This window comes from Ceratotherium simum, chromosome 25 (assembly GCF_057802395.1).
Source record: "Ceratotherium simum simum isolate JZ-2026a chromosome 25, ASM5780239v1, whole genome shotgun sequence".
NCBI classification, from domain to species: domain Eukaryota; kingdom Metazoa; phylum Chordata; class Mammalia; order Perissodactyla; family Rhinocerotidae; genus Ceratotherium; species Ceratotherium simum.
In genome coordinates this window covers 6,200,409-6,224,284 of record NC_141924.1, presented here as the reverse complement: position 1 = coordinate 6,224,284, position 23,876 = coordinate 6,200,409, and the positions used below count along the sequence as shown (strand labels likewise).

The window sequence follows — 23,876 nt, the reverse complement described above, 5'->3', positions numbered from 1 at the left end:
ACAGGATTTGGGGTTTGCACATGAATACGTCCCTAAAAATAATGACTGGTGCCATCTTCGAGAAGGCTTTTGTGAAACGGAGGATGAAGACAGATGGCCTGGGAGGGACACCGACAGGGTGATTTGTGGTGTCCAGGAATAACAGATGCACCTCCCCTGGGGTGGCTGTGCAGTGGGGCGCTGGGTTGCTTCTGCTTCCCAGAGCCGAACCCTGAGGCCCGGGGCGTGGAATTTGATCCTCCTCCCTTTCTGTTTGTGGTTCTCGTGTTTGGTCTTTGACCAGGTCCGATGGGATTTTTTACGTTTTAGTTTCTTCCTGGCAGAGGCGTTGTCTCTTGTGTGTTTCCCAATAGGACTGTGCTCCGGGCAAGGCAGCCTCTGGAACCAGATGTCTGTGTGGCCGAGAGACCTTTCCGGAAGGTCTGTGGGCAGTTCTGCAGTTTGAGCATCCTCTGTGGGTCTGCTCCTGTTTTAACCCCTGGGCAACATGGCACTGGACAGAACAAAGGCCCAGCCTGCGTGGGGCGGACAGTGCAGCTGGGGAGACGGACATGTGGAGGGAGGGATGACTGTGTGATGAGGCGGCCCCGAGGGCTGGAGGATATACTGAGACAAGAAGCAGGATGACTTCCTCTGCTTGGTTTAGGCAGGTGGTCAGGGGGCGAGCAGACACCTGCCTCTCTGTCGGTACCGGGGGCAGAGCGCACTTGGCCGAGGCGGCAGCAGGGCAGAGGTCCTGTGGAGTGTGCGTGCCTGGCGTGTGCGAGGGCCAGCGAGGAGGGCGGTGTGGCTGGAGCCTGGTGAGCAAGGAGGAGAGTGGTCGGAGATAAGATCAGAGAGGTGGCAGGGTGCGCAGTGGTGTTTGACTCTCAGTGGGGTGGGGCCCGGCTCCTTCTTGTAGCCGTGGGAGGACAAGGTGGCCAGGCTCCTGTGTCCTCCCCTGTGCCCCCCTTCATGTGGGTGCCCTTCCCAGCATAGCAGCTGTGACACCTTAACTGCCCCACCTGGGCAGACACTAGATCACGTTTCTTTATGTCTCCAGTGCCTAGGGTGGTGTCTGGCATGTACTAGGTGCTTCTGGTTGAGCTAAGTACATCAGAGGGGGTTTTGACATGCAGAGAACCCCAGGGATGGTAGTGCTGTCCTCTGTGTAGATTGTTGTAATTGATAAGGACCACCAACTGGACCATCTCACCAAATCCTCACAACAGCCCTGCAGGAGTAGATATTAACACCTGCATTCCAGAGAGTAATTTTTTAATGGCAACTTTGTTGAGATAGACTTTACGTTCCATAGAATTCAGAGGTTATTAGTATACTCCCAGAGTTGTTCAACCATCACTTCAGTCAATTGAAGAACATTTTCATCACCCCCAAAAGAAACCCCAGACCCATCAGCAGTCAGTCCCTATTCCCCACTCCTCTAGCCCCTGGAAACAACTCTGTTTCTGTAGAATTATTCTGTCCCTAGATTTGCCTATTCTGGATATTTCATATAAGTGGAATCATACAATGTGTGGCCTTTTGTGTCTGGCTTCTTTCCCTTAGCATCATGTTTTAAAGATTCGTCCATGTTGTAGCCTCTATCAATACTTCATTCCTTTTCATTGCTAAATAATTCTCCATCGTATGGATAGATCACATGTGTTTGTCCGTTCTTCTGTTGATGGACATTTGGGTTGTTTCCACCTTGTAGCTATTGTGCTGCTGTGAACATCAGTGTACGAGATTTTGTGTGGACGTGTGGTTTCAGTTCTCCTTCATATACACCTGGGAGTGGAGTTGCTGAGTCCTATGATAATTCTATGTTTAATCTTTCGAGTAACTGCCAGACTGTTTTCCCAGGTGGCTGCACCATTTTGCATCCTTTCAGCAGTGTCTGAGGGTTCCAATTTCTCCACATCCTTGTCAATACTTTTTGTTGTCCGTCTTTTTGATCATAGCTACCCTACTGGGTATGAAATGTATCCCATTGTGGTTTTGATTTGCATTTTGCTAATTGCTAATGATGTTAAGCATCTTTTCATGGCTTATTGTCAATTTGTTTATCTTCTTTGGAGAAATGTCTATTCAGATCTTTGCCCATTTTTTAATTGGTTGTCTTTTTATCATTGAGTTGTAAGTGTGCTTTGTATTTTCTAGATACAAATTCCTTATCAGATATATGATTTGCAAAATCTTCTCCCATTCTATGGGTTGTCTTTTCACTTTCTTGATAGTAACTTTTGAAATACAGAAGTTCTTAGTTTTAAATCCCGTTTATCCATTTTTTTTTGTTGTTGCTTGTGCTTTTGGTGTCGTATCTAAGAAATCCTTATCTAATCCAAGGTCCTGAAGATTTACCTCCATGTTTTCTAAGAGTTTTATAGTTTTAGTTCTTGCACTGAGGTCTTTGATTCATTTTGAGTTAATTTCTGCATATGGTGTAAAGTAAGGGTCCAACTTTATTCTTTTGCACGTGGCTGTCCAGTTGTCCGAGTACCATTTGCTGAAAAGACTGTTCTTTCCCCGTTGAAGGGTCTTGACACTCTTGTTGGTATCAGTTGACTGTGATGTGAGGTTTGTTCTGGCCTCTCAGTTCTATTCGGTTCGTCTCATGTCTGTTGTCACGCCAGCACCACACATTGCGATTACTGTAGCTTTGCAGTAAGGTTTGAAATCAGGAAGTGTGAGTTCTCCAACTTTGTTCTTCTTTTTCAAGACTGTTTTGGCTCCTTGGGATCCCTTGAATTTCCATATGCATTTTAGGATCTGCTTGTCAATTTCTGCAAAGAAGCCATCTGGATAGTGATTAATTTTTCTAAATGGCATTTATTATTATTTTTTCTAACTACCAAAGTAATATAGACTGCTGAAAACCTGAAAGACAGAAAAATCAAACAGAAGGCAGTGGTAATTTTTTTTGTAATTTATGTCCTTTCCAGCTTTTTCTTTTGTGTATTTAGCTTTTCCTACACAAAATTTGGAATCATTCTGGAGTTAGTAAATGTCCGGGGGCACGTTTAGATTCGTACCTTGGGGTAGACTCCTGGAGCGGGGATTGCTGGGTCACATAGCGTACACAGGGAGAGGAAGTGATTTGTCTTCCTTTTTTAATGATGACTCTGAGAACCAGAGAGGCTAAGTGACCGGCTCAATGTCACACGGCTAAAACCCTGGTGGAGCTGGGTCTCAAGCGCAGGTCCTAGGGACCAGCAGCACACTGTGTTGTATGTGGTGGTAGTGGTACCTCGTGTATGAGGCTGATGCTTGGAATTTGTGATAGCAGAATGCTGTTTGTGTTAGTTTTCTATTGCTGGGTAACTAATGACCACTTCAGCAGCTTAACCAGGTTCTGTGTATTGGCTCACAGTTCTGTGGGTCACAGGTCCAGCGTGGTGGGGCTGGGCTCTCTGCTCAGGATCTCCCGAGGCTGAAATCAAGGTGTCACTGGGCTGAGTTCCTTTCTGGAGGCTCTGAGGAGAATTGGCTCTCCACTGCTAGAGGCCACCCACGTTCCTCTCCACGTGGGCCCCTCCGTCTTCAGAGCCAGCAGTGGAGAATGTCTCCTTCATTGGATCCCCCTCCTGCTTCCCTTCTCTCTGTCTTCTTGGTGTCTGACTTCTAGATCCAGTCCAAAGGGTTCACGTGAGTAGGTCAGGCCCACCTGGAGAGTCCCTCTTTCTTGAGGTCAGCCGTGTCCCGTGATAACCTAATCGTGGGGTGTAATCCCATTGTCTTCCCGGTCTCAGGGATTATGTGGGCCTGGACCCCGAGATCTTAGGGGCATTTTAACATTCTGCCTACAAAACTGTTTAAAGCCATTAGCCAAAAATCATAACGACATCAGGAGCATTATTGGTAGTCACTCATCTGGCATGTGTGGCGTCTTCTGGGTGCTGTGGGGTGGATGAAGCAGCAGGCATGGTCCCTGGCCTCAGGGGGCTCTCAGTCGGCCTGGGGGTCAAGGGCCAGTCTCTGGGGACAGCTGTGAGGTGTGGGATGGCAGACCGGGGTGGATGAGGACCCGAGGGAGGGCTGAGTGGTCAAGGGGGAGGGGAGGGGCTGGGGTAGGGGGTCCGCAGGTGAGAAGGGGGCCAGCAGACAGGTCAGCAGGGCGGGCTGGGGGGGTTGTGGGAACCTGGTGGGGAATCAGGCTAGGAAAGAGTGGAACCAGATGGGGGAGCTTTGAAGACCAAAACGGGGGTTAGGATTGCTGGGCCTTCTATCTCCGCACTTATTTTTGTCTCTTAAGTTTAAATTTCACAAAATTTGCAAAAAAGTACAAACCAATAAAATCTCATCAAGTGGCCAGAACAGGCCCCCATGGGGGCATATGCACGGGGGGCTTTGTTCCGTGGCTGTGCGAGAGGATTTGGGGGTCCGGGTGCTGGGCCGCCCTCAGAGCCACCACAGGAGACATTCCAGGTCTCTTGTTCTGGGAGGAGAAGCATCGGTCCTCCGTTCTGAGGAAGTGTGGGATGCGGGGTTGGGCCCCTGGACCGATGGCCGCTCTGGGAAGAAGTGTTTCTCCGTGAGTCCCGCAGCTCCGTCCTCCGACGGGGCACCCGGCCCGTCCTGACCTCCTGCTGCGGGTTCACCTTCCGAACGCCTCCGCCGTCCCCGGGACGTCGGGGGCACACGTTCTCCCCTCTGTGGCCTGGATCTTGCCATTTCCTGTGCCTGCCTGCCCCCGTCCCGCTGCGCACCCCACCGGGGCTGAGCCGTGTCCTGCCCTGTCCTCGGACGCTGCCCAGCCAGCTCCGACTCTGTGGGCTTCCTCGGCTTCTTGGGCTGCGTGTTCCCTCCTCTAATAATTCTTTGTGAAGAGTTCTTCTCGCTCTTGCTCATAATTCCTCTCTCTTTGCCGGAGCGTGGACTCACCCGGTCGCCTTTGCCCCCACGGCCTGGCAGGAGGAAGGTGCTCTGTAATAGCTGTTGAGCTGAATGTAATACTGCCGCTCGGCTCCAATAATCCCTGTAAAATCCCTGATGAAAGGACGAGGGTAGCAGATTCCTGGAGCTTTGTAGGATTAGGGATCCGAGGATCAGGGCGTCCCCGAGAGGAGCCAAGGCTGGCGTTCGGGGAGATAAAGGTGTGGGGCACGTCTGTCTGTGGTCCCTGAAGCCACCGTCTGCGGCTGTGTCACCGAGGCCGGGGAGGGCGGGTGACGGGTCCGGTCGGCTCCGTGAGGGGAGGGAGGGTCTGGGGGCTTGGAGGGGGCAGGTTCCTCCCAGCTCCTCAGTGCTGCTTCCAGGCCTTACCCCTCCCCCCTCTACTGTCGACGCCCCCCTCACACCCCCTTGTTCCCTCTTCCTACACTGGTACCTCCAGCCCCTGGTGAGGGCTTCCTCTCCGCCCACCATTCCTGGGACTTCATCCCCGGGGACGCCCCAGTCACCACCCGGCCGCTCCTTCCTCCATCTCCTCATGCCCGGCCTCACCTGCCTGTTCCCACCCTCATCGCCGAACCTTATTTCTGTCCAACTGGGACCCTCCGTGGTCTCCGTGTCCAGCCCCACTCCCGCTAGCGCCCACTCTCTCATCCGCTGCCCCAAGAGGCTTCATGGCCCCTCCCCTCCCAGCCCCTGAGAGTCCAGGGCCGGCTCTGCCCCCCACCCCTACCTGCCCCTCTTGGTGCCCACGGACCCCAGCTCCTGCCCTGGCCCCTCCTAGGCTGTTCCAGGTGGCCACACGGCTCATCTGCACCTCCTTCCCGTCTCTGCTCACATGCCACTTCCTCCAAGAGGCCCCCCAACCCCCTGATTCCCCGGTGGCCCCTCTGCCCTCTCTATCCCCAAACTCTGCCTTATTTTTTCAATAGACTTTATTTTTTAGAACAGTTTTTGATTTACAGAAAAATAGCAAAGACAGTACGGAGAGTTCTCGTGTACCCACACCCAGGCTCCCCTATTATTAACATCTTTCATCGGCACGGTACATTTGTTATATGAATAACAAACATTAATACACTATTAGTAACTAAAGTCCACCCTTTATCCAGGTTTCCTTAGTTTGTACCTACTGTGCTTTCTCTGCCCTAGGGCCCCATCCAGGACCCCACATGCCCTTTAGTCGTCGTGTCTCCTTAGGCTCCTCTTGGAGTGACAGTTTCTCAGACTTTCCTTGTTTTTGATGACTGATGGTTTTGAGGAGTGTTGCTCAGGAATTTTGTAGGATGCCCCTCTATTGGGACATGTCTGCTGTTTTTCTCGGGATTAGATTGGGGTTCTGGGTTGGGGAGGGAGACCATGAGGTGAGGTGCCCTTCTCGTCACATCCCACCAGGGGACATTGATGTTGACCTCGATCACCCGACTGAGGTGGTTTGTTGGGTTTCTCCACTAAACTCTGCCTTATTTTTCTTCATAACATCGATCACAACGTGGAAGTGTGTGTGTTTGTTTGCGTTTTAGTGTCTGATTAGAATGTCAGGGCCTCAGGGCCGAGGCCTCATCTATCCTCTTTATTTCCATAGTGGTGCTTAGTAAGTTAATTTTTTGACTCGATGCTGCTTATAGAGCTCCAGTGCCAGGCAGCAAGCGCTAGGGACAGAGCCACAAACAAGATCAGAGTCCCTGCCCTCACAGAGCTTAAAGTCTCCTAGGGGAAATCATTACAAACAAAGATGTGCTCCTATTGCAAATGTGAACAGTGTCGGGAAAGACACTTGGGTGTGGTGAGAGCCATGGTGGGGGGATGTGGCCTGGGTGGGGTGGGTGGTCAGAGAATGATACGGGAGCTTGAGACCTGAAGGATGAGTGAGAGCCTGCCAGGCGGTGGGGGAGGAGGATGTGTTCAGGGTGGAAGGAAGAGCATGTGCAAAGGCCCTGAGGCAGAGAAGAGCTTGGGGTATTTGAAGAACATCAGCAAGGGGGCAGGGTGCTCACTTGGGGCTGTAGCCATGGCCCAGGGAGGTGGTTTGGATGAGGGTGGTGGGAGAGGAGAGGGTCAGAAGTGGACCCAGTGAAGAAGTGGGCACAAATGGGGTAAGGGGATGGAGTCCAGGCTCCTGAAACTGGTGAGTGCTGTCCTGTTTCCTTCTCAGAAAAGGAGCAGATTTGGGGGGTGACGAGTTCAGTTAGAGGTGCTCATGGAACACCCGAGCAGAAGGATAGTGCAGAGGTGGGGCTGTACGTTTAGGGGTTTCTGGGATAGAGATGACATTAGAAGTTGTGGGGAGGGGGGCATAAGCCGGAAGAGAGTGGAGAGCGAGAAGAGGAGTCGTCCAGGGTGAGGCCTCAGGAATGTGCTCTTTAAAGGTCAGGTGGGGGCCGACCCTGTGGTCTGGTGGTTAAGTTCAGTGCGCTCCGCTTCGGTGGCCCAGGTTCGGTTCCAGGGCGCGGACCTACACCACTCAGCAGCGGCCGTGCTGTGGCAGCGACCCACATACAAAGTAGAGGAAGACTGGCACAGATGTTAGCTCAGGGCAGATCTTCCTCAACAAAAAAAAAGAAAAAAAGTTAGGAGGATGGGGAGGTGCCAAGGAGGACCCCCCCAAGGAAATTGGAAGGGTGGTCCGAGAGGGGGGCAGAAGCCGGGCAATCTTGGGGGTCTGTGGGTGACGGGAGAGCTGGAAGATGGGAGGGGAGGCAGCTGGGCTGGGAGTCACTGGAGGGGCCAGGGTGGTCAGGTCCAGCTCCCAGACTCCCAGGCCGGTGCTGTCTCCAGGGAGGGGCAGGAGGAGGGCTGGAGCGGTGGGACCGGGGATGGCTGTGACAAAACCAGAATGCCACGGGGCTGCTTACCTCTTTCTTCCTCCAACCTCCCTTTAGTTTATTTTTACTTCTGTTTTTCATGGGGCTGTGTGTCTGATTTAATATTTTTGAGTTAGTGGGAAAATAGAATTTGCAGAAATTTGCTTTGTGGCCAATTCTGCAGGTCGCATCGGTTTCAGAGTGACAGAGAACGCTAGAGTCTGGATTTGTGACTTTTGTCTGTCTCTGAGGGGGCACTACCCTCCCATTTCCAGGAGGTTGCTGGGACCAATTAAGTAGCTTAGTTTTGCTTGCACAAAAAAATCACGCACTCCGTATATTTTTGATCAAGTCTGTTCAGGCGTCCGTTTTATTTTGTGAAGTGCCTTACGCAGGATTGGGCAAATGGAATTCTGTTCCGTGGGAATCCTATTTCTGCACCGATATTTTCACAATTGAAGCCATCTTCTTTTGTCATGTATCACCCAGTGAACTGGATGAAAATCTTGTTGAGAAAAGGCTTAAGGAGAAGGCTGGCCTGGAGAAATGAACACAGGAGTCCACGTAAACCCGTGTCCACCCACGCTCACAGCAGCATTGTTCACGATAGCTGAGAAGTGCTGACAGCCCACCTGCCCGTCACCTGCTGAGTGGATAAGCAGAGTGTGGGCCATCCCCTCGATGGAATGTGAGTCAGCCGTGAGAAGGAATGAAGTGCAGACACCTGCCACAACCTGGATGAACCTTGAAAACATGATGCTCGGTGAAAGAACCCAGACACAAAAGATACCGTTTTGTATGATTCCCTTTATATGAAATATCCAGAATAGGCAAATCCAGAGACACAGAAAGTGGTTTAATGGTTGGAAGGAGCTGGGGAAGGGGAAGTGACTGCTGATAGGTACGGGGTTTCTTTTTGGGGTGATGAAAATGTTCTTCGGTTGATTATGGTGATGGTTGCACAACTCTGTGAGTATACCAAAACCACCGAATTGTACACTTTAGAGGGTGAATTGTGTGGTGTGTGAATTCTGTCTCCACAAAGCTGTTATAAAGAGCTCGTCAGTAACAGACCACATGGATCCCCTTCTCTCTACAGCTTTAGGCTCTGGGTGACCGTACAGACCTTATGGGCGGGAGGGGATGGAGGGTCTGTACTGCCTGGGGCCGTGCGGGGCACTGCTCCTAACATTTATCATTGAGCCCCCTCCTCTCTGCCCGGGTGAACAGGTGTCATTCCCTGTGGTGACAGCATCTGAGCCTGCCCCTCCTGCTAGGAGGAGGCCCAGTGTCACCGTGTGTCTGTCCGCCGCTTCTCTGAATTCCCCCGGGCAGTCCCGGCAGCGCGGGGGTGGGTGAGCGCCCTCCCGCCCGCCCCGTCGGCTGGAGAAGCTTGCCTTCCCCTCCTGGCTGGCCGGGCTGCTGTCCAGCGGGCGTCTCCGGGGCCAGCAGCTTTCCGTTCCTGCGCTTGCTCTGGTCATTGCCTTGGTCCTCGTGGCGCTGCTGAGCGAGGCCGTAACGCCCGCCTCCCCCCCAGGTTCTCATTGACTGGATCAACGACGTCCTGGTGGAGGAGAGGATCATCGTGAAGCAGCTGGAGGAGGACCTGTATGACGGCCAGGTGCTGCAGAAGCTCTTGGGTGAGTGGACAGGAGGCGCGGCTCCCCCGGCCCCGGGGCCGGACCACATGATTCTCTGCATGGTGACATCGGTCACTTGTCCTGAGAGTAGACTTAGAGCCACAGCCCTGAGCCCCCAGCTCCCAGGTGCCTTCCTCGGGCTCTGGGCTTCAGGTCCCTGGTCGTCTCATCGTTTCTCCAGTGGGCGCCCCTGCTGAGCGTCCCCCCACGGGGCTGCAACCGGTCACACACAGCTTCCAGAACTGCCTGCAGCTTCTGTGCCGTTGTGAGCACACGCCCAAGGGGAGCTCAGAGATGGGGTGTGAACAGGGCACCATTGCCTCTCTGGGTCGGCCCTCCCTGCCGGCCTTGTGCCCTGGGTGACCGTGAGCACATTCAGGCCTGTGCTGGCTCATTCAGGGCGGGAGGTGGCAGGAGGGGGCCGGCCCCTGGTGGATATGTTATGAGTGAGCTGTGCGCTGAAGGGCATGATTTGGGCTGGGGAGGAGAGGCGAGCAGTGGAGACTGTGATCGCAGACGGCTCTTCTTATGTCTGTCGTTTGGGGACAACCAGAGCTCCTCGCTGAGCTGATGTGTGCAGAGCACTTGGCCCGGGGCCCGGCTCATGGTCTGGAGTCAGTAAGTGGTAGTTAAAAAAAAGACAAGGAAATGATGAGTAAGATGAGGGGCTGTCGAGTTCCCCTGAGTAACGGTTCCTGAGTAACGGGCGCACGGTCGGTACATGTTGACCGAGTCTGTGAACAGGGCCCTGCGGTTTCATTACCTACAAGGACCATGGGCTCCTTCTACAGGAGACGAAACCAGTATTTATCCAGATCTGTTGGACTTCGGCCCCATCCAAAGACTCCAGAAGGGGCGAGCTGTTTGCTGAACAGTCTCAGTCCCCAAGAAGCTCTGATATATTTTCAGGGTCCCCAAATGCCTTGCAGGGGTGGCCTCGAGGACTCTGTCGCCTTGTACATTAGGATGACACACCTCCTGAAGGTCTCCCCAGCACACCACCCCGAGGGTCACTCCTTCGGGGGCAGGGCCAGTGATGGGTAGGATCATGTTTTCCTCCATAGTTATAACGTAGTTATAATGGGGGTGGGTGAGCTGAGTTGGGGGCACTGAGTCAGGGACCTGGGGTTTTGGAGGACTCTGTTCAGGAGAGGGAGCTACTGAGGGAAAGCAGACAGGAGGGGCGGGGGCGGGAGAGGGGCACTGTGCAGTGAGGGCTGATCCCGGAACCCGGGGCGCAGCACAGACTGTGGTCCTCCTGCTCCAGCTCAGCATCTGCATCCTTGCTCGGACCCTTGTCCCTCGGGTGGGGTTTGCACACTGCACAGTGGCTCTTACAGACCCTCTGATCTCAGAGGGAAACGTGCCGAGCTCGTGGGGAGGGGCAGTGTCACGTAACTTGCTCTGAGCACTCGGTGAGGGGTGGCTCACACATCGTCTTGTTCTTCTTCAGCCAATCCTCAAAACATACATTTGGAGGGACAAAAGTTTGTGTTTGTTTTAGTCATTCCTCTGTTTGTTGAATGAATATTCATTGGCCTGCTGTGTGGCAGGTGTGGATCTAGGCTCTGGAGACGCAGTGGTCACAGAAGGAGAGTCCCGTCCCCCCCCCCCCCCCCATTCTGGCAGAGGGAAGAAAGAGAAGTATTATGGGGTGGTTCAACCCAAAACACAGATAGATGCTTGCAGAGAGTGACAAGTGCTAGGAAGAGAATCAGAGAGGGTTTGAGGTAGAGAGCACCTGTGTTGGGTGGACAGGCTGGGTGGCCAGGGCCGGCCACTCTGGGGAGGGGACATCTGCACAGTTAGTATCGGAAGAGCCTTCCAGGCTGAGATTCTGAAGAGGTGGGAGTGGACAGTAAGAGAGAGAGAGAGGAGGCTGGGAAGACAGACGGGGTCAGATCACGTCCAGACCTGGCAGACAAAGTCTTTTATTCCAAGTGACAGGAAGCCACTATAGGTTTTGAGCAGGGCTGTGACATGATCTGAGTTAGAGTTTTAAAAGTTCACTTGGGCTTCTGGGTGCAGAGCAGAGGGGGAGGCGGGCAGGAGTTGGAGTGGAAAGGTCAGGCAGGATGCTGTCATAGCAGCCCAGGCATCAGATGAAGTGGCTCTGACTGGGATGGAAGTCAGACCTGGCAAGATATTTTGGAGGTTAAAGCTGCCGGAGGCATCAAGGCTGGCGGCCGGGTTTGTGGCCCGAGCAGCTGGTGAACAGGGAAGCCCTTGGGAGTAGCGTTGGGGTTGGGGAGGCTGGAGCAGCGCAGAGGGAACGTTTAACGCCAGGGGCCCTGGGTGGCCTCACTTGGAGAGGGTGTTCCAAATTCGTTATCTGGCTGAATGCCGAATGGCCAAGAATTAGCATCTCTGTTTGGCTAAGCCGAGGACCCCCGTCTTAGAATGAGCTTCCCTGATCCAGGAATAAATCTGAAATGTACCAAGATTGTTTAATGTTATCACAATTTTATTATCAACATGTCGGATAGAGTTTGAGTGTTTTATATGGTGGTGTTGGTATAGTCGTTCTCACACTGTCAGGTTCTGGAGTCATGCCAGCTCTTGGGGTCATGACACCAGACATTTGCGGTGACAGACACTCACTTTCGACAGAGAAGGATAGAGGAGCGTGTGGTCTGAGGCTGAGGCTGTCTGCGAGGACTCTACTGCTGGGGAAGCTGCCCCGGGTTATCAGCGTCCCTCCTTCTCCATGGCAAGGACCCAGCTCCCCTCTGACTCTTGGACTTGAAGAGTTGGCTGTTGGTGACAATGCTCTTTTACTGAAACCGTCCCTTGAACTGGTGCCTTGCTCACTGCCTGAAGGAGGGACTTTCTCATATTTTCAGAAGCAAACTTGAGTGTTGCGCCCACTTCCATTATTTTCTTTCCAGTTCTTTTGCGTGCACCTGTGGCTTCACCCACCCAGTCACTTGGAAAAATCGTGTAAATCGTGTCCCTAGCCTTAGATCGAGCAGCGTGTGCATGGGACTCTACCTGGCGCCAGGATCACAGGACAGGCTCTGAATTTGCCTCTGCATCTCAGCCTTGGCTGCTGGTGAATGATGCCAGCGCCCTCCCTGAAGTAGTGACGGGCGTCTTTAGGGCGGGTATCCCGTAAGAAACCCTTGCCTGCTCAGGGAAATCCTTTTGTTCCCTCTCTGGGCTTCAGCAAACGCAGCACCTCGAAGCCGCCATGGTCGTCAGCGAGTGCTGCTGCGTCAGTTCTGTTGCCTGCGAAGTGCAGCGTGAGGCGTTTTTATTGCGGAGTGGCCGCGGTCCCCTGCTGTTTGAAGATCTTGCGTCAGTACTTGATGAGGCGAGCCCAGCGTCTCCTGTACGTCAAGTGGTTTGACACACACTCTGTTTGACTGAAGAAAAGAACAATGGAGGAGAATATTCAGGCATTAGCAGAACATCAGAATGTCTCGCCTGGTGTTTCAGCCATGTGGTTACACTGATGAGATGCAGTAGTGGCCTCTGTGATCACGTGCTCCTGGGCCCCGGGATGCCGGGAATGACACCAATGTAGGCATTCGGCTCTTGACTTTCCAAAGGCAGAAGCCCAAGTCAGGTAGGCGATTTGGCTGAATGCCAAGGCCGAAGCTGACTTCTGTAGAGAGAAGAGGTCTGAGGACTGGGCCCTGTGCCGTCAGCCATTGGTGTTCAGGAAGAGGACGAGCCGGCGGAGGAGTCTGAAGGCTTCAGCCGTGAGGGCGAGGAGCCGGGGGAGCGCTGCACTCGGGAGGGAGAGAGGAGAAGGTGTTCCAGGAGGCAGGAGGGAGGGAGATGAGGACCGAGAATGGACCTCTGGATTTGGCCGTGTGGCGTTGCCGAGTGAGTCACCATCCAGACCCCGGATGTGTCCCTTCGTGACAGCAGATTCCAGAAGCAGCTGCTGGACTCTCCCGCGGCGGGTCCTGTGGGTCTGTTACTCTCGAGGTAGACCGTTTGTGGACACGAGGAGAGTGCCCACGCTGGAGTGCAGAGGGCTCCCCAGCTGGCTGTTGTCTTCTTCCAACTCACGGCACACCCTGCCCCTCACAAAAGTCAGGCCCTTCCTCGCATAGTAAGTGTTCACAGCCCCACATTCGCCATCACCCGTGTTTGCCTGCCACGCCTGCGAATCCGCCCCGTCTTCCTCTGACTCTGTCAGTGCTGGGAAGTTGGGGGTCCCGGCCATGGCAAAGCCCTGAGTTGCTCCTGCAGCCTCATCAGCGGACAGAGTGATGCCTGGTAATGCGGGCAGCCAAGGACCTGATCCTCTTCCACACGGGAGTCACCCAAGACCCCTCAGGTGGCACCTTGGCTTCGTTTGCGGAGTGAATTGTGTCCCCTTAAAATTCCTTTGTTGAAGTCTCACTGCTAGGACCTCAGAATGTGACTGCATTTGGAGATACGGTCTTTAAAGAGGTGATTAAGTTAAAATGAGGTCGTATGGGTGGACCCTAAACCAATAGGACTGATGTCCTTATAAGAAGAGGTTAAGACAGACACCCAGAGGGAAGACCATGTGAGGACACAGGGAGAAGATGGAAGTCTGCAAGCCAAGGAGAGAGGCCTCAGGAGAAACCAACCCTACTGACACCTTGATCTCGCACTTCTGGCCTCCAGGACTGGGAGGAAGTGAATTTCCATTGTTGAAGCCCCCGTCTGCGGTATGTGTTACTGCAGCCCCAGCAGCTTCCTTCCCTCCTCCATCGACTCCTCCTCCTCCACCCCGGCTATCACGGCCACGTTCAGTCTGCAGGTTGGCTGGTGGAGGGGGACCGCAGAGGCGTGCTGGGCTCCCCATCTCTCAGTGGGCGAGGCTCTCGGACCACCCAGCTCTCCGTGACCCTCCTTCCTTCCCCAGGGGCCCCTGCTCTGCCCTGTCCCTGGTTGTTGAGCACCTGGGTACCTGCTGTGTATTTTCAGGTGTTCGTATAGACAGACAGCTGTGGATTATTCAGCTAGGACCCATTAAATGGAGATGGAGGGAAATCAAAATGTATAAACGGGAATCATTTCCATCCCCTGCAGAATGCATCTCTTTGAGCTGCTTTGTTTAGCCCCCGTCACTCACCGCTCCCCGACTCGATGTTATTTAGGTATGGCTGTCTTCCCACTCGAGACCTCTCTTGTCTGTGCTGCGTCCAGCCCTAGGACGGTGCCTGGCCCACAGTAGGTGCTCAGTAACTATTTTGTGACCGAGTGAGTGAATGAATGAATGAATGAGTATCCTGAGCCCAGCAGGCATTGCTGAATAATTACATTACCCTGATGGGAATATCAGAACTGCGTGTTGTTCTAATCGAGGGAGGAGAGGATGTGGGGAGAGAATATTTAAGTAACAGGGGCCTCCAGCGAAAATGCCTTAAACAGAACTTTGCTGGGGACCACTTGCCAAATGGAAACCCCACTTGTGAGCAGCCTGGCCTCGACTGCCTCTGTGGTCTCCCGCCCACCAACCGCGCGGACAGCAGCTCTGTGCTGAAGGCTCCCAGCAGGTCAGGCTCTGGGGCCAGCGCTTTGTAATCACCCTCGGTTAATGATCTCGCAGCATCCTGCGATGTGCTTCTGTTGTTTTTCAGAGGAGATCTATCAGGAAACACCCGAATCTTGGAATAAATGAATAGGAGGGAAACTTGGGGAACCTTCCTTGCCCCTTAGCAGGTGTGGGGTCAGGCATCAGCTACTGCTCCGCTCGGGAGGGAGATGAAGGTGCACGGGCCGTGGCTGGGTCTTGGTCTCAGTAATTGAATCTTGAGCAGGTGTGACAGTCCTGTCTGGCTCCTGCAGATTGCTTCCTGCCTGCTCTTGGTGATAAAATAGTCGCAGGTATCTGTGAATATCTAATAAACCGTCTTAACGTGGTGTCCAAAGGTTAGAGAAACTAGGATGGGAGCGTAGGAGTGCAGGGAGGCAGAAGGCAGCATCCGAGACCTGTTTTATTTTCTTATCCAAGTCCCCTTCCCTCTGGGAACGACCACGGGCACAGCTTCCTCACCTCCGCCCGTCCCTGCAGGGCACCTCTCTGCCTCCCAACTGCACCTTGAATCATTTTGTCCATTTCATGTGCATAGAATGTTCCCAGGTGGGCTGCCCACGGTTCGTCCTTGAACCCCCCTCTCTCTTTTCATGCTGGAGCATTTTTCTAAGGAATGTGAATGACTCGACAGTTCAGAGTTCTGTGGCTCAGCATCCTGAAAACTCGCCGTTGTCGCATGAAGATCTGCTCCCCCTCAGACCTGGCGGGGGAGGGAGCTCTTTGCAGCCGGTTGGCCAGGCAGCCCGAGTCCCTCCAGCTCTTCCTCACTCTGCCTCTGGCTCTTGTCCTTCTCGTCGCAGAAAAACTGGCGGGCTGCAAGCTGAATGTGGCCGAGGTGACACAGTCCGAAATTGGGCAGAAGCAGAAGCTGCAGACGGTTCTGGAAGCGGTGCACGACGTGCTGCGGCTCCACGGCCGGGCGCTCCAGTGGAACGTGGACTGTGAGTAGCCGCTGGGGAGAGGGAGCCGGTCCTCTCGGCTCTCCACACGCTGTCACTCTCGTCATCACATGCGGCCTTGCATTTTTAAAACTGGTTCCTGCTCCTGCTCGGTGAGAGGCAGCTGGGAGAGGAGAAAGCCAGTCCCCCACTCTCGGGAGCTGTTAGAGAAGGGACTAAGTCACGCCCACCGTTCTCTGTTTTTCCCATGCTTCAGAGGAGAGAGGCGTTGTTTCTGGTTGGGTGGATCAAGGGAGACTTCCAGAGGAAGGGTGGGAGTTTGGATTATAAGACAGAAGCAGCTCTGCCTTTACCCAGGTACTCATAGCACCAGTGCCCAAATGAGCTGTTTTACTGATGACCCACCAAAGCAGGGCCTCAGAAACATTCATGCCGGCCTCTGGAACACGTCTCAGAGCGCGCTGGCATTGGGAATACGTGATAGCACAGTATTTCCAGCAAAGACATGACGCCGGAAAGGTGCAGAACTAAACCAGGGAAGCTGGGAAGTTCTCTGTTCCCGCCGCCCCTCCCCCCAGCCCTCATCCTGACCGACGGGCAGTCAGGGCCAGGAGAGGCCCCTGTGCTTTGGTGAGACAGCCCTTGGCTGCGGCTGTGGTGAGATTCGCCCCTGGTTTCCAGGCCTCGAGACCTAGGACAGACCCACGCCTACCTCATGGGCTGCGGGGCTGTGGGTGGGGAATCCAGTGCTCTATAAACTGTAAAGCCCCGCACAGAAGTGGTGATGATAACCACACCTTGGTCCGTGTACTGGAGAAGAGCTAGTGGAGTTGGTGATGGCAACCTGCGACTCAGGCAGAGCAGGCATCACGTCCAACATCCCCAAAGCACCGTTTGCTCTTGAGAGCCTGCTCTCTGGAGCCAGCTGAGTGCACAGAGGGAAAACTTTTTAAGAGCGAGAGAGAGTAATGTGCAGGATTGTGGTGGGTGAGTGGCCAGGATGACCCATTTTTCACCATCTTTTCCCTTCTCATGCTAATTTTCCCCTCCTGCCCGTTCTTTCTCCTGTCACCACCCAATTTACTCCTTTTAAAAACATCCTGCTTTTGAAAGTGGTTGCGCAAGTCACCTTGGGCCAACAGGAAAGACAGAAACTAGAACTAAATTCGCACAGGATGCTCATCAACTCTCTTCATTTTTCCGTGGCCTGTGGTTTTTTCCGTGGTTTTTCTCTGAGGTCTCATTTAGACGCAGTATCTTTATTGCCTTTCGGACGTGGGCTCGGGGTTCCTACACCACCTGATCTAAAGCGGCTCCCTCTTCCCTCCTCGACAAGCGATTCACGGGAAGAACCTGGTGGCCATCCTCCACCTCCTCGTGTCCCTGGCCGTGCACTTCCGGGCCCCGATCCGCCTCCCAGAGCATGTCTCCGTGCAAGTGGTGGTCGTGCGGGTGAGTACCCCGAGCTGTCGGCCTGCTCGTGACTCTGCGAGAGACACACCGGGACTTTTTCCTCCTGTGGTTTTCTTGCTTGTTTCTTTTTTTTTTCCTCCCCAAGTGGCTACCTTCTCTTTTTCCCTCTTGACAAGATGTGCGCCTCGCCCTGGCTTCGAGATAAACGATTGGAGTGGGAACAATGGCATTGATTGGAAGAGAGGCGGTTTCAAAGGCGTGAGGGAGTTGAGGTTTAATTTTCCACATTTTTGAAAAGAACATTCATTTCTCTGCAAAGCCAAGTAGTTGGAATTCAGTCCTCTTGAATGAGCTGATTGCTCACTGGAGAGGGTTGAGTCCGGCGGTAGGAAACAGATACCCCAATTACAGCTTCCCTGACTTTGCTCCGCATTATAGCCATCATTCCTCATGATTGCTTTCTTAGGGACGTTTCTCTGGCTGCGCTTGGAGAAATGTAACCAGGAGCTGGGGTCCTTCTGTGGGAGGTGGGGCAGCCTTTCCTGGCCGTTTCCCCTGCATTGATGGGGACAGACCCTGCCCTGGCTTTCTGTTTGTGGCTTTGTCCGGTAAACGTGTATTAAGCACCTACTGTGTACTTGGCACTCAGCACTGGCCCTGGGGACACTAATGAAGAAAACACACTGGGGTCTGGAAGGAGCAGCTGCTCCTGCCAGAGCGTTGAGGTGACTCTTGGACTGATGTCTCGCGTGCTTGTCTGACTTGAGACGGCCAGGTCCACCCTCTCCTCTGGTTTTTAAACTTATCAGCCCCGTGGTCTCTGCGGTCCACAGGGTCTGGCTGATCCTGCGTTTTCCGAAGCCGTCTGACCCCTCCATTACCCCGGGAGCTCGGCCTTGGCCCGACGGGCAGGAGTGCCCCTTTCTGGCACCGGGTGAGGGGTACCTGCCCTTTGGCTCATTTGCTTCCTAAGGAGGAATGTTTGTGGTTGGCAGCAGTGGTGATGGGGACAAGGGACCGTTCCTGCCGCCCTGGTCTTGGATGCTCACTTGAGGCAGCCAGCCTTCCTGAGGACACGTGGAAACGTGGTTCCCAAACCATGGACGTCAGCCTCGGGGCCCCCTGAGCCCCGTGCAGCTTGATAATCAGGGTATTTCCTTTCAGGCCTGCACTTCGGTCCAGGAAAATCTTTTGGGGCCAGCCCTTGCTGGCGCTGCCTGCCTTGAGCAGGGTCACAGAAGGATTCTTGGGGCCACAGCCATGGTGGAATGAATCGGGGAGAGGAGGTCCCGGGACCTGGCCGGCCTCAGGCCTCAAAGCCCTCCTCCCAGACCTTAGAGCTGCCCCTGCCTTCCCCGTGGGCCCCTGGCCTCTCCCCCTGCCTCCAGTTTTCCAGTCTGAGACGGGGAGATGCAAGGACTGTGGCAGTTCATGGAGGGAAGGAATGAGGGCACGGGCCCCATTTGCCACCTACCAGTGAGGCCTTGGGACATCACTTATTGATCCCAGCTGCAATGATGTCCCCATAAAATTGAGATTATACTGCAAACCTTGAAAATATTCAGCTTTGTATGTCAATACCGAGCCCTGGGCCCAGCACCCAGGAGGTGCCTGATGCACATTTGCTGTGTGATAAGTGCATATGATGTCTCTGGGCCTCCCTCAGTGGGCTCTCCTGAGAATCACTCAGAAAGTTGCTTGTCTCCCACCGACGGTGGTTACTCTTCATTCACAAGAACCAGCAGAGGCCTAGCTGAGGAGAGGTGGGGAAGCTCGGATCTCGAGAGGTGTCCACAGAGGGCTGCCCAACAGGAAGTGAGTTCGCCGTCCCTCGAGGGGTTCAAGTTGGGGCTGGCGGTGGTGATTGGGTTAGCTGACCACTGAGCTCCACCCTGAGGTCCTGGGACATACAGGCTGCCCCCAGCACCGCCGCCACCACCCCACTCCCCTTCCCCCACCGTGTGGCCTCTTCGTACCTGCCAGGCTCTGGGAGACGTGCCACATACCATGTAATGTCCTGAGGCTGCTGTAACAAAATATCACAAACTGGGTGGCTTAAAGCGACAGGCATTTATTTCCTCATAATTACGGAGGAGGGAGGGAGTTGGGTTCAAGGAGTTGGCAGGGCCTCGCTTCCTCCAAAGGCTCTACGGGAAATCCTTCCTTCCCTCTTCTGGCTTCTGGCGGCTGCCGGCAGTCCTTGGCTTGTAGACACATCCCTCCAGTCTCTGCCTCCTTGTCACGTGGCCTCTTCCCCCTGTGCCCTATTTCTGTGTTTCTGTGTCTCTATTTTCTCTTCGTGTAAGGACACCGGTCCTATTGGATATAGGACACACCCTAATCCATCATGGCCTCATCTTATCTAATTATACCTGCAAAGACCCTGTTTCCAAGTAGGGTCACATTCTGAGGTTCTGAATGGACCTGACTTCTGGGGGACCCTATTCAGCCCAGTGTACGTGGTCTCTTCACTGGGAGCTCCCTGTGGTTATGTTCCTTCGTGCTCCTCGCTCTCCACTGCAGGCCGCAGAGGATCCTTGGGGAGCTGGGTGTTTCTCCTGAGACCCCACAGCTGCCAGCTCGCCGAGCGATGTGGAGAAGAGAGGGTGGGGGGAAGGCTGGGGGCAGGTTCCAGCCACCAAAAGGGTCACCCCCTGTGGTCACGTGCGGCCCACCCACCCGGGCATCACTCCATTCTTTTGTTGTTCCTGAGGTGGTCTCCTGGCCCTGGGGCCACCTGCCCCCGGCTTCACCCCCCCCACAGTGACGTCCTTCCTCCTGTCCTCTCTGCCGGCCCAGAGGTGTACGTATTGATTTGTTCATTTTGGGGTTTCAGAAGAGGGAAGGCCTGCTGCATTCCAGCCACGTCACGGAGGAGCTGACCACAACCACAGAGTAAGTGGACCTGCCGCCCTGCCCCGTCCCTCTGCGTGAGCCGGGCCCCAGGCTGCTTCAGCCAGGCACCCGGACATACGTGGGGGCCGATTTCCACTCGAGATCCCTTAACCCTAGGATGCGATTTTCATGCGAGCGTCCGCCCTCTCTTTCCTTCAAAAACCCACTTTCTTCAAAGCTTGTAAGGTTAGAACTGAGCTATTTTCCAAAGCCTTTGGACTTTTCATTCCTTGTTTTAGAAGGCAACCTTTAGGAATGTTGAGACAGAGGAGGTGTTCAGAGGGGCCCGTTGTCCTGGTTCATTTATCCATCCGTAGAGGGAGGGAGCCACGCGTCTAAACTAGAACTTTCCTTTGGCAATGCTGAGGCACTGTGGTCTCTTAGAGAAAGCCAGAGAGAAATTTTTAAGAAGTCTAAAAGGCTTCAAATCTACGAAAAATAGCAAATCAAATGGTATATCTCGCGTACGGTTTGTAGGAGCTGTACGACGCCCTGTTAAGGATCTTTAAAATTCATGGCATTTGTGCCTCTCGACTAAATCTGTTTCGGATGAAACAGAACATTTAAAAATCGATCGTCTCAGCTAACCCACCGCTCGGGTCGCGGAGTGATTAATTACTGTGTCATGCATCCGTGTATGGTCTTTCAGAAATCGGGGCGGACACAGGAACCACTCCCGGCGCGGGAGCTGTCAGGTGAAGCGGAGAGGCGCTGATGTGTGTGAACGGCTGTTCCAGCCCGTGGGGGGAATCGGGGCGGGAGAGTGGGGAGGGAGCACGAGGGACGGGTGCTGAGCCTGGCCCGGGGCCTTGGAGCCTGCTGGGCCTGCTCAGGAGCAGGAGGAGGGCAGCGTGAGAGGGATTAGGAGTGGGGTAGTGTCTCGGTTATCCATTATTGTGTAACACACCACCCAAAGCCCAGTGGCCGTACGACAGCCGCTTTATTCGCTCACAGTCCTGTGGGCCAGAGGTCTGGGCCGGCCTCGGCCGGGCGGCTCTCCGCTGGTCTGGTGGTTGGTGCTGGCCGGGGATGGGCCTCTGTCCCTCCACGTGTCTCTCATCCTCGCTGAGCCGGGCGTCCCCCCAGGGTGTCCTCAGGGTTCCAAGAGAATGAGAGGGCAGCCGCAGGCCCCTTGAGCCCCCGCACGCTGTGTCCTCGCATTCTGAGGGTCAGAGTCTCAGTGTCATCCTGGATCGGGGGGGAGACAGGTTCCCTGCCCACGGGAGGAGCAGCCAGGCGCATGGCTGTGGGTGGGCGTGCGGCAGTGGGAAGAAGCTGGGCTGTCTTTTCCAGTCGCCCCGGTGTGAGGGGGACCTGGGAGAGGGCCACAGGGGGAGCTGGGAGCTCTGTGGTCAGAGCTGGCGGGTGGGGAAATGGCCCCAACAGTTCACAGTGGTGACCAGCTCACAGAGGGCCTACTCTGCGCCGGGCACCGTGTGGGGCACCGAGGGGCTGAGAGGTGTTTCGCACATGGTTCCTCTCCTCCAGGGCTGGGGGTCTAGCTGGCGAGAACGGACATGTCTGTAGAAATGAGAAAGCCAGCCCAGGAGCTCCTGGGAAGTGCTCTGTGGCCATAAGGGACTTTCAGGAGGAAGGGAGTGCCCCACATCAGGGTGGGGAGAGACTTCCAGAAAGGCCGCCCAGCCTCCTGCCCAGTCTCCTTGACTCTGGGTTTGCTCTCTCCTGTTCCTTCCCCTCTGCGTGTCCCAGTGGATCGGATAGAGTGTCTAAATCATCAGATGTCTGCCAAAGACCACATAGTGCTGCCCCCCTGCCTTCCGGCTCCATCTGACCTCAGTCCCCTCGCAGCTCGCCCTTCTGCGGTACTGATGATCCACCTCTAGTTTCTTAAGGTGTCCTCCCTGCCTCCCGTCTAGCCTCAACATCCTCCCATTTCTCTCTTTCTAGAGGCAGCTCTGAGGTCACCTCCTCCAGGAAGCCCTCCCTGTTTGCCAAGCAGGAGTGGCTGGCTTCCTTTCAGTTCCCGTGACATCTCCTGCTTGTCCGCTTTGGGGTGGGTGGAAATGGGGGCTTATGGATTTCTCTCACCGCTGGCTGTCAGGAGGACAGGGCCATAGGGTATTGATTTCTGCGTCTCCACAGCCTGCGCATAGTAGGTACTCAAGAGAATGTTTGTTAAATAAGATGGAGCCAGAGGACTTGAGTCTAGAGGGATCGGGGGACGAAGGGAAGATCTCCCAGCCTCTCAGGAAGGGAGCGTGCGGAGAGGAACTGTGCGCTCGTGCCCTTGAGGTCCTCAAGGAGGAACTGCCCTCTGTCCTGCATGAGTTCAGCTTTCGCCAGCTTGCAATCGGGGCCCAGCCTGTGGTTCTTCAGGATCCTTTAGTTTCCTGATTCCCTGAATGTGCATCGTGCTTACTCGCCGAAATGTGACCCTTGGGTAATCTGCACCCTTGCATTTTAAAGTTCACCATTCAGCGGCTGACGGAAGACCCGTTTTCTGCTGGAATGTTTTCCATGTTAGCCCATGATTTAAATACCCCCCAAATGGCATTAAAGGGGTGGTTTAAATAGAGATGGTGATTTGCTGCGTATCTTGTGCAAGCATTTAGTATCCAGGAGCACTTCTAGTCTGTAATTAGAGCGGGGCAGAATTTATCAAAATGTGACTTACATTTTTATACAAAGCCCCTCAACTGGGCAGTTTGGGGCTCTGACTCTTGGGTTCCCTCCAGTGCCCCCCCTCATGCTGACAGTTAAACTGTGCTCTGAGCGACCCATCTCATGGCTCCCTCTCTGTTCTTGTTTGCAGGATGATGATGGGTCGGTTTGGTAAGTAACCCCGGGGGTGGGGATGGGGGGTCTGAGGCCGTGGGGTGCTCTGGGGCTGTCCCAGAAGCTCCCAGGGTTCACGCAGTCATGCAGGGGCAGCAGGACCGTGGGTGGGTTTCTCTGCTCCCAGCAGTTCTGGAATCTTAGAGAAAGTGTGCAGTTCCCCCGTGGGCCCTGCTTCTCAGAGCTGCGAGAGGCCGGGTGGTGACAAGGAGAGTGTGGTGGGAGGCTGGCGTGAAGCAGGGGACTGGGGAAGTGTCTGGGACGTGGCGCGGGCTCCCTCCGGCGGGGCCTGGAGCAGGCGGTGGAACCAGGATACACAGGAGGACGGAGGTGTCGGCTTGAGTACAGAGCATAGTTAGCCAGCCGGGAGAGAGCTTCCTTACGGGATGTACTTTCATTTATAGTTTTTCCACCTTAAAATCTCCAGCCTGGCCGACCTCCCTAGAGTCAGGCAGCCTTGGCTCTGGTCCCAACTGGCGACCTCTGGCCTGCTCCTTCACCTCCCTGTGCCTCATCTGTGAAATGGGACCTCGGGGTTGCTGAGAGGATAGCGTGAGATAGTAAATGTGCGCTCTGCTTGGCCCAGGGCCCGGCTCTCTTTCTGTTGGGTGGTTGTTACTGTTAGTTTTTGGTGGCTGTTCCCAAAGAGCTGTTCCCTGCCCCGCTACAGCCTCAGGACCCCATCTTCGTCTCAGGGAGGATGGCAGATAAAGGGACAGCTGTGGCAGCCTTTAAACCCTCAGGGATGGGAAGCCCCCAGCTCTCACCCGCAGCCAGAGGCAGCCTGAGCCAGGCTCACTGCTTGGGGGGCTGTTTTTCAAACCAGAAAGCCCTGGACCCCCAAATATCACGTTCTCCAGTGAGCAGGGCAGAGCTGTTAGAAGGAAAAGTGGGGACCATATAGAAGTTTCCCTGCATGCCTTGCAAGGCTGCGGGCCCAGAGCTGGTTCTATAGCTACGGGGGAGTTGTCCACGGGCTTTGCCACAGGGCTCTGTAACCTCAGGGTTATCTGGGGACCCATGGCACACTGCT

At 54.5% G+C, this 23,876-nt stretch overlaps 1 protein-coding gene across 2 annotated transcripts in view; it reads left to right on the top strand.

The window, feature by feature from the left end:
• Positions 1 to 23,876, top strand: part of PARVB (parvin beta) — a 107,598-nt gene that overhangs the window by 59,875 nt on the left and 23,847 nt on the right. For both annotated transcript variants that reach the window (XM_087448769.1, XM_087448770.1), the window contains exons 4-8: positions 9,214 to 9,316; positions 15,641 to 15,781; positions 17,076 to 17,191; positions 19,989 to 20,047; positions 22,821 to 22,840. In XM_087448769.1, coding sequence (XP_087304895.1) covers positions 9,214 to 9,316; positions 15,641 to 15,781; positions 17,076 to 17,191; positions 19,989 to 20,047; positions 22,821 to 22,840 — 439 coding nt within the window. The remainder of the gene's footprint in view (positions 1 to 9,213; positions 9,317 to 15,640; positions 15,782 to 17,075; positions 17,192 to 19,988; positions 20,048 to 22,820; positions 22,841 to 23,876) is intronic.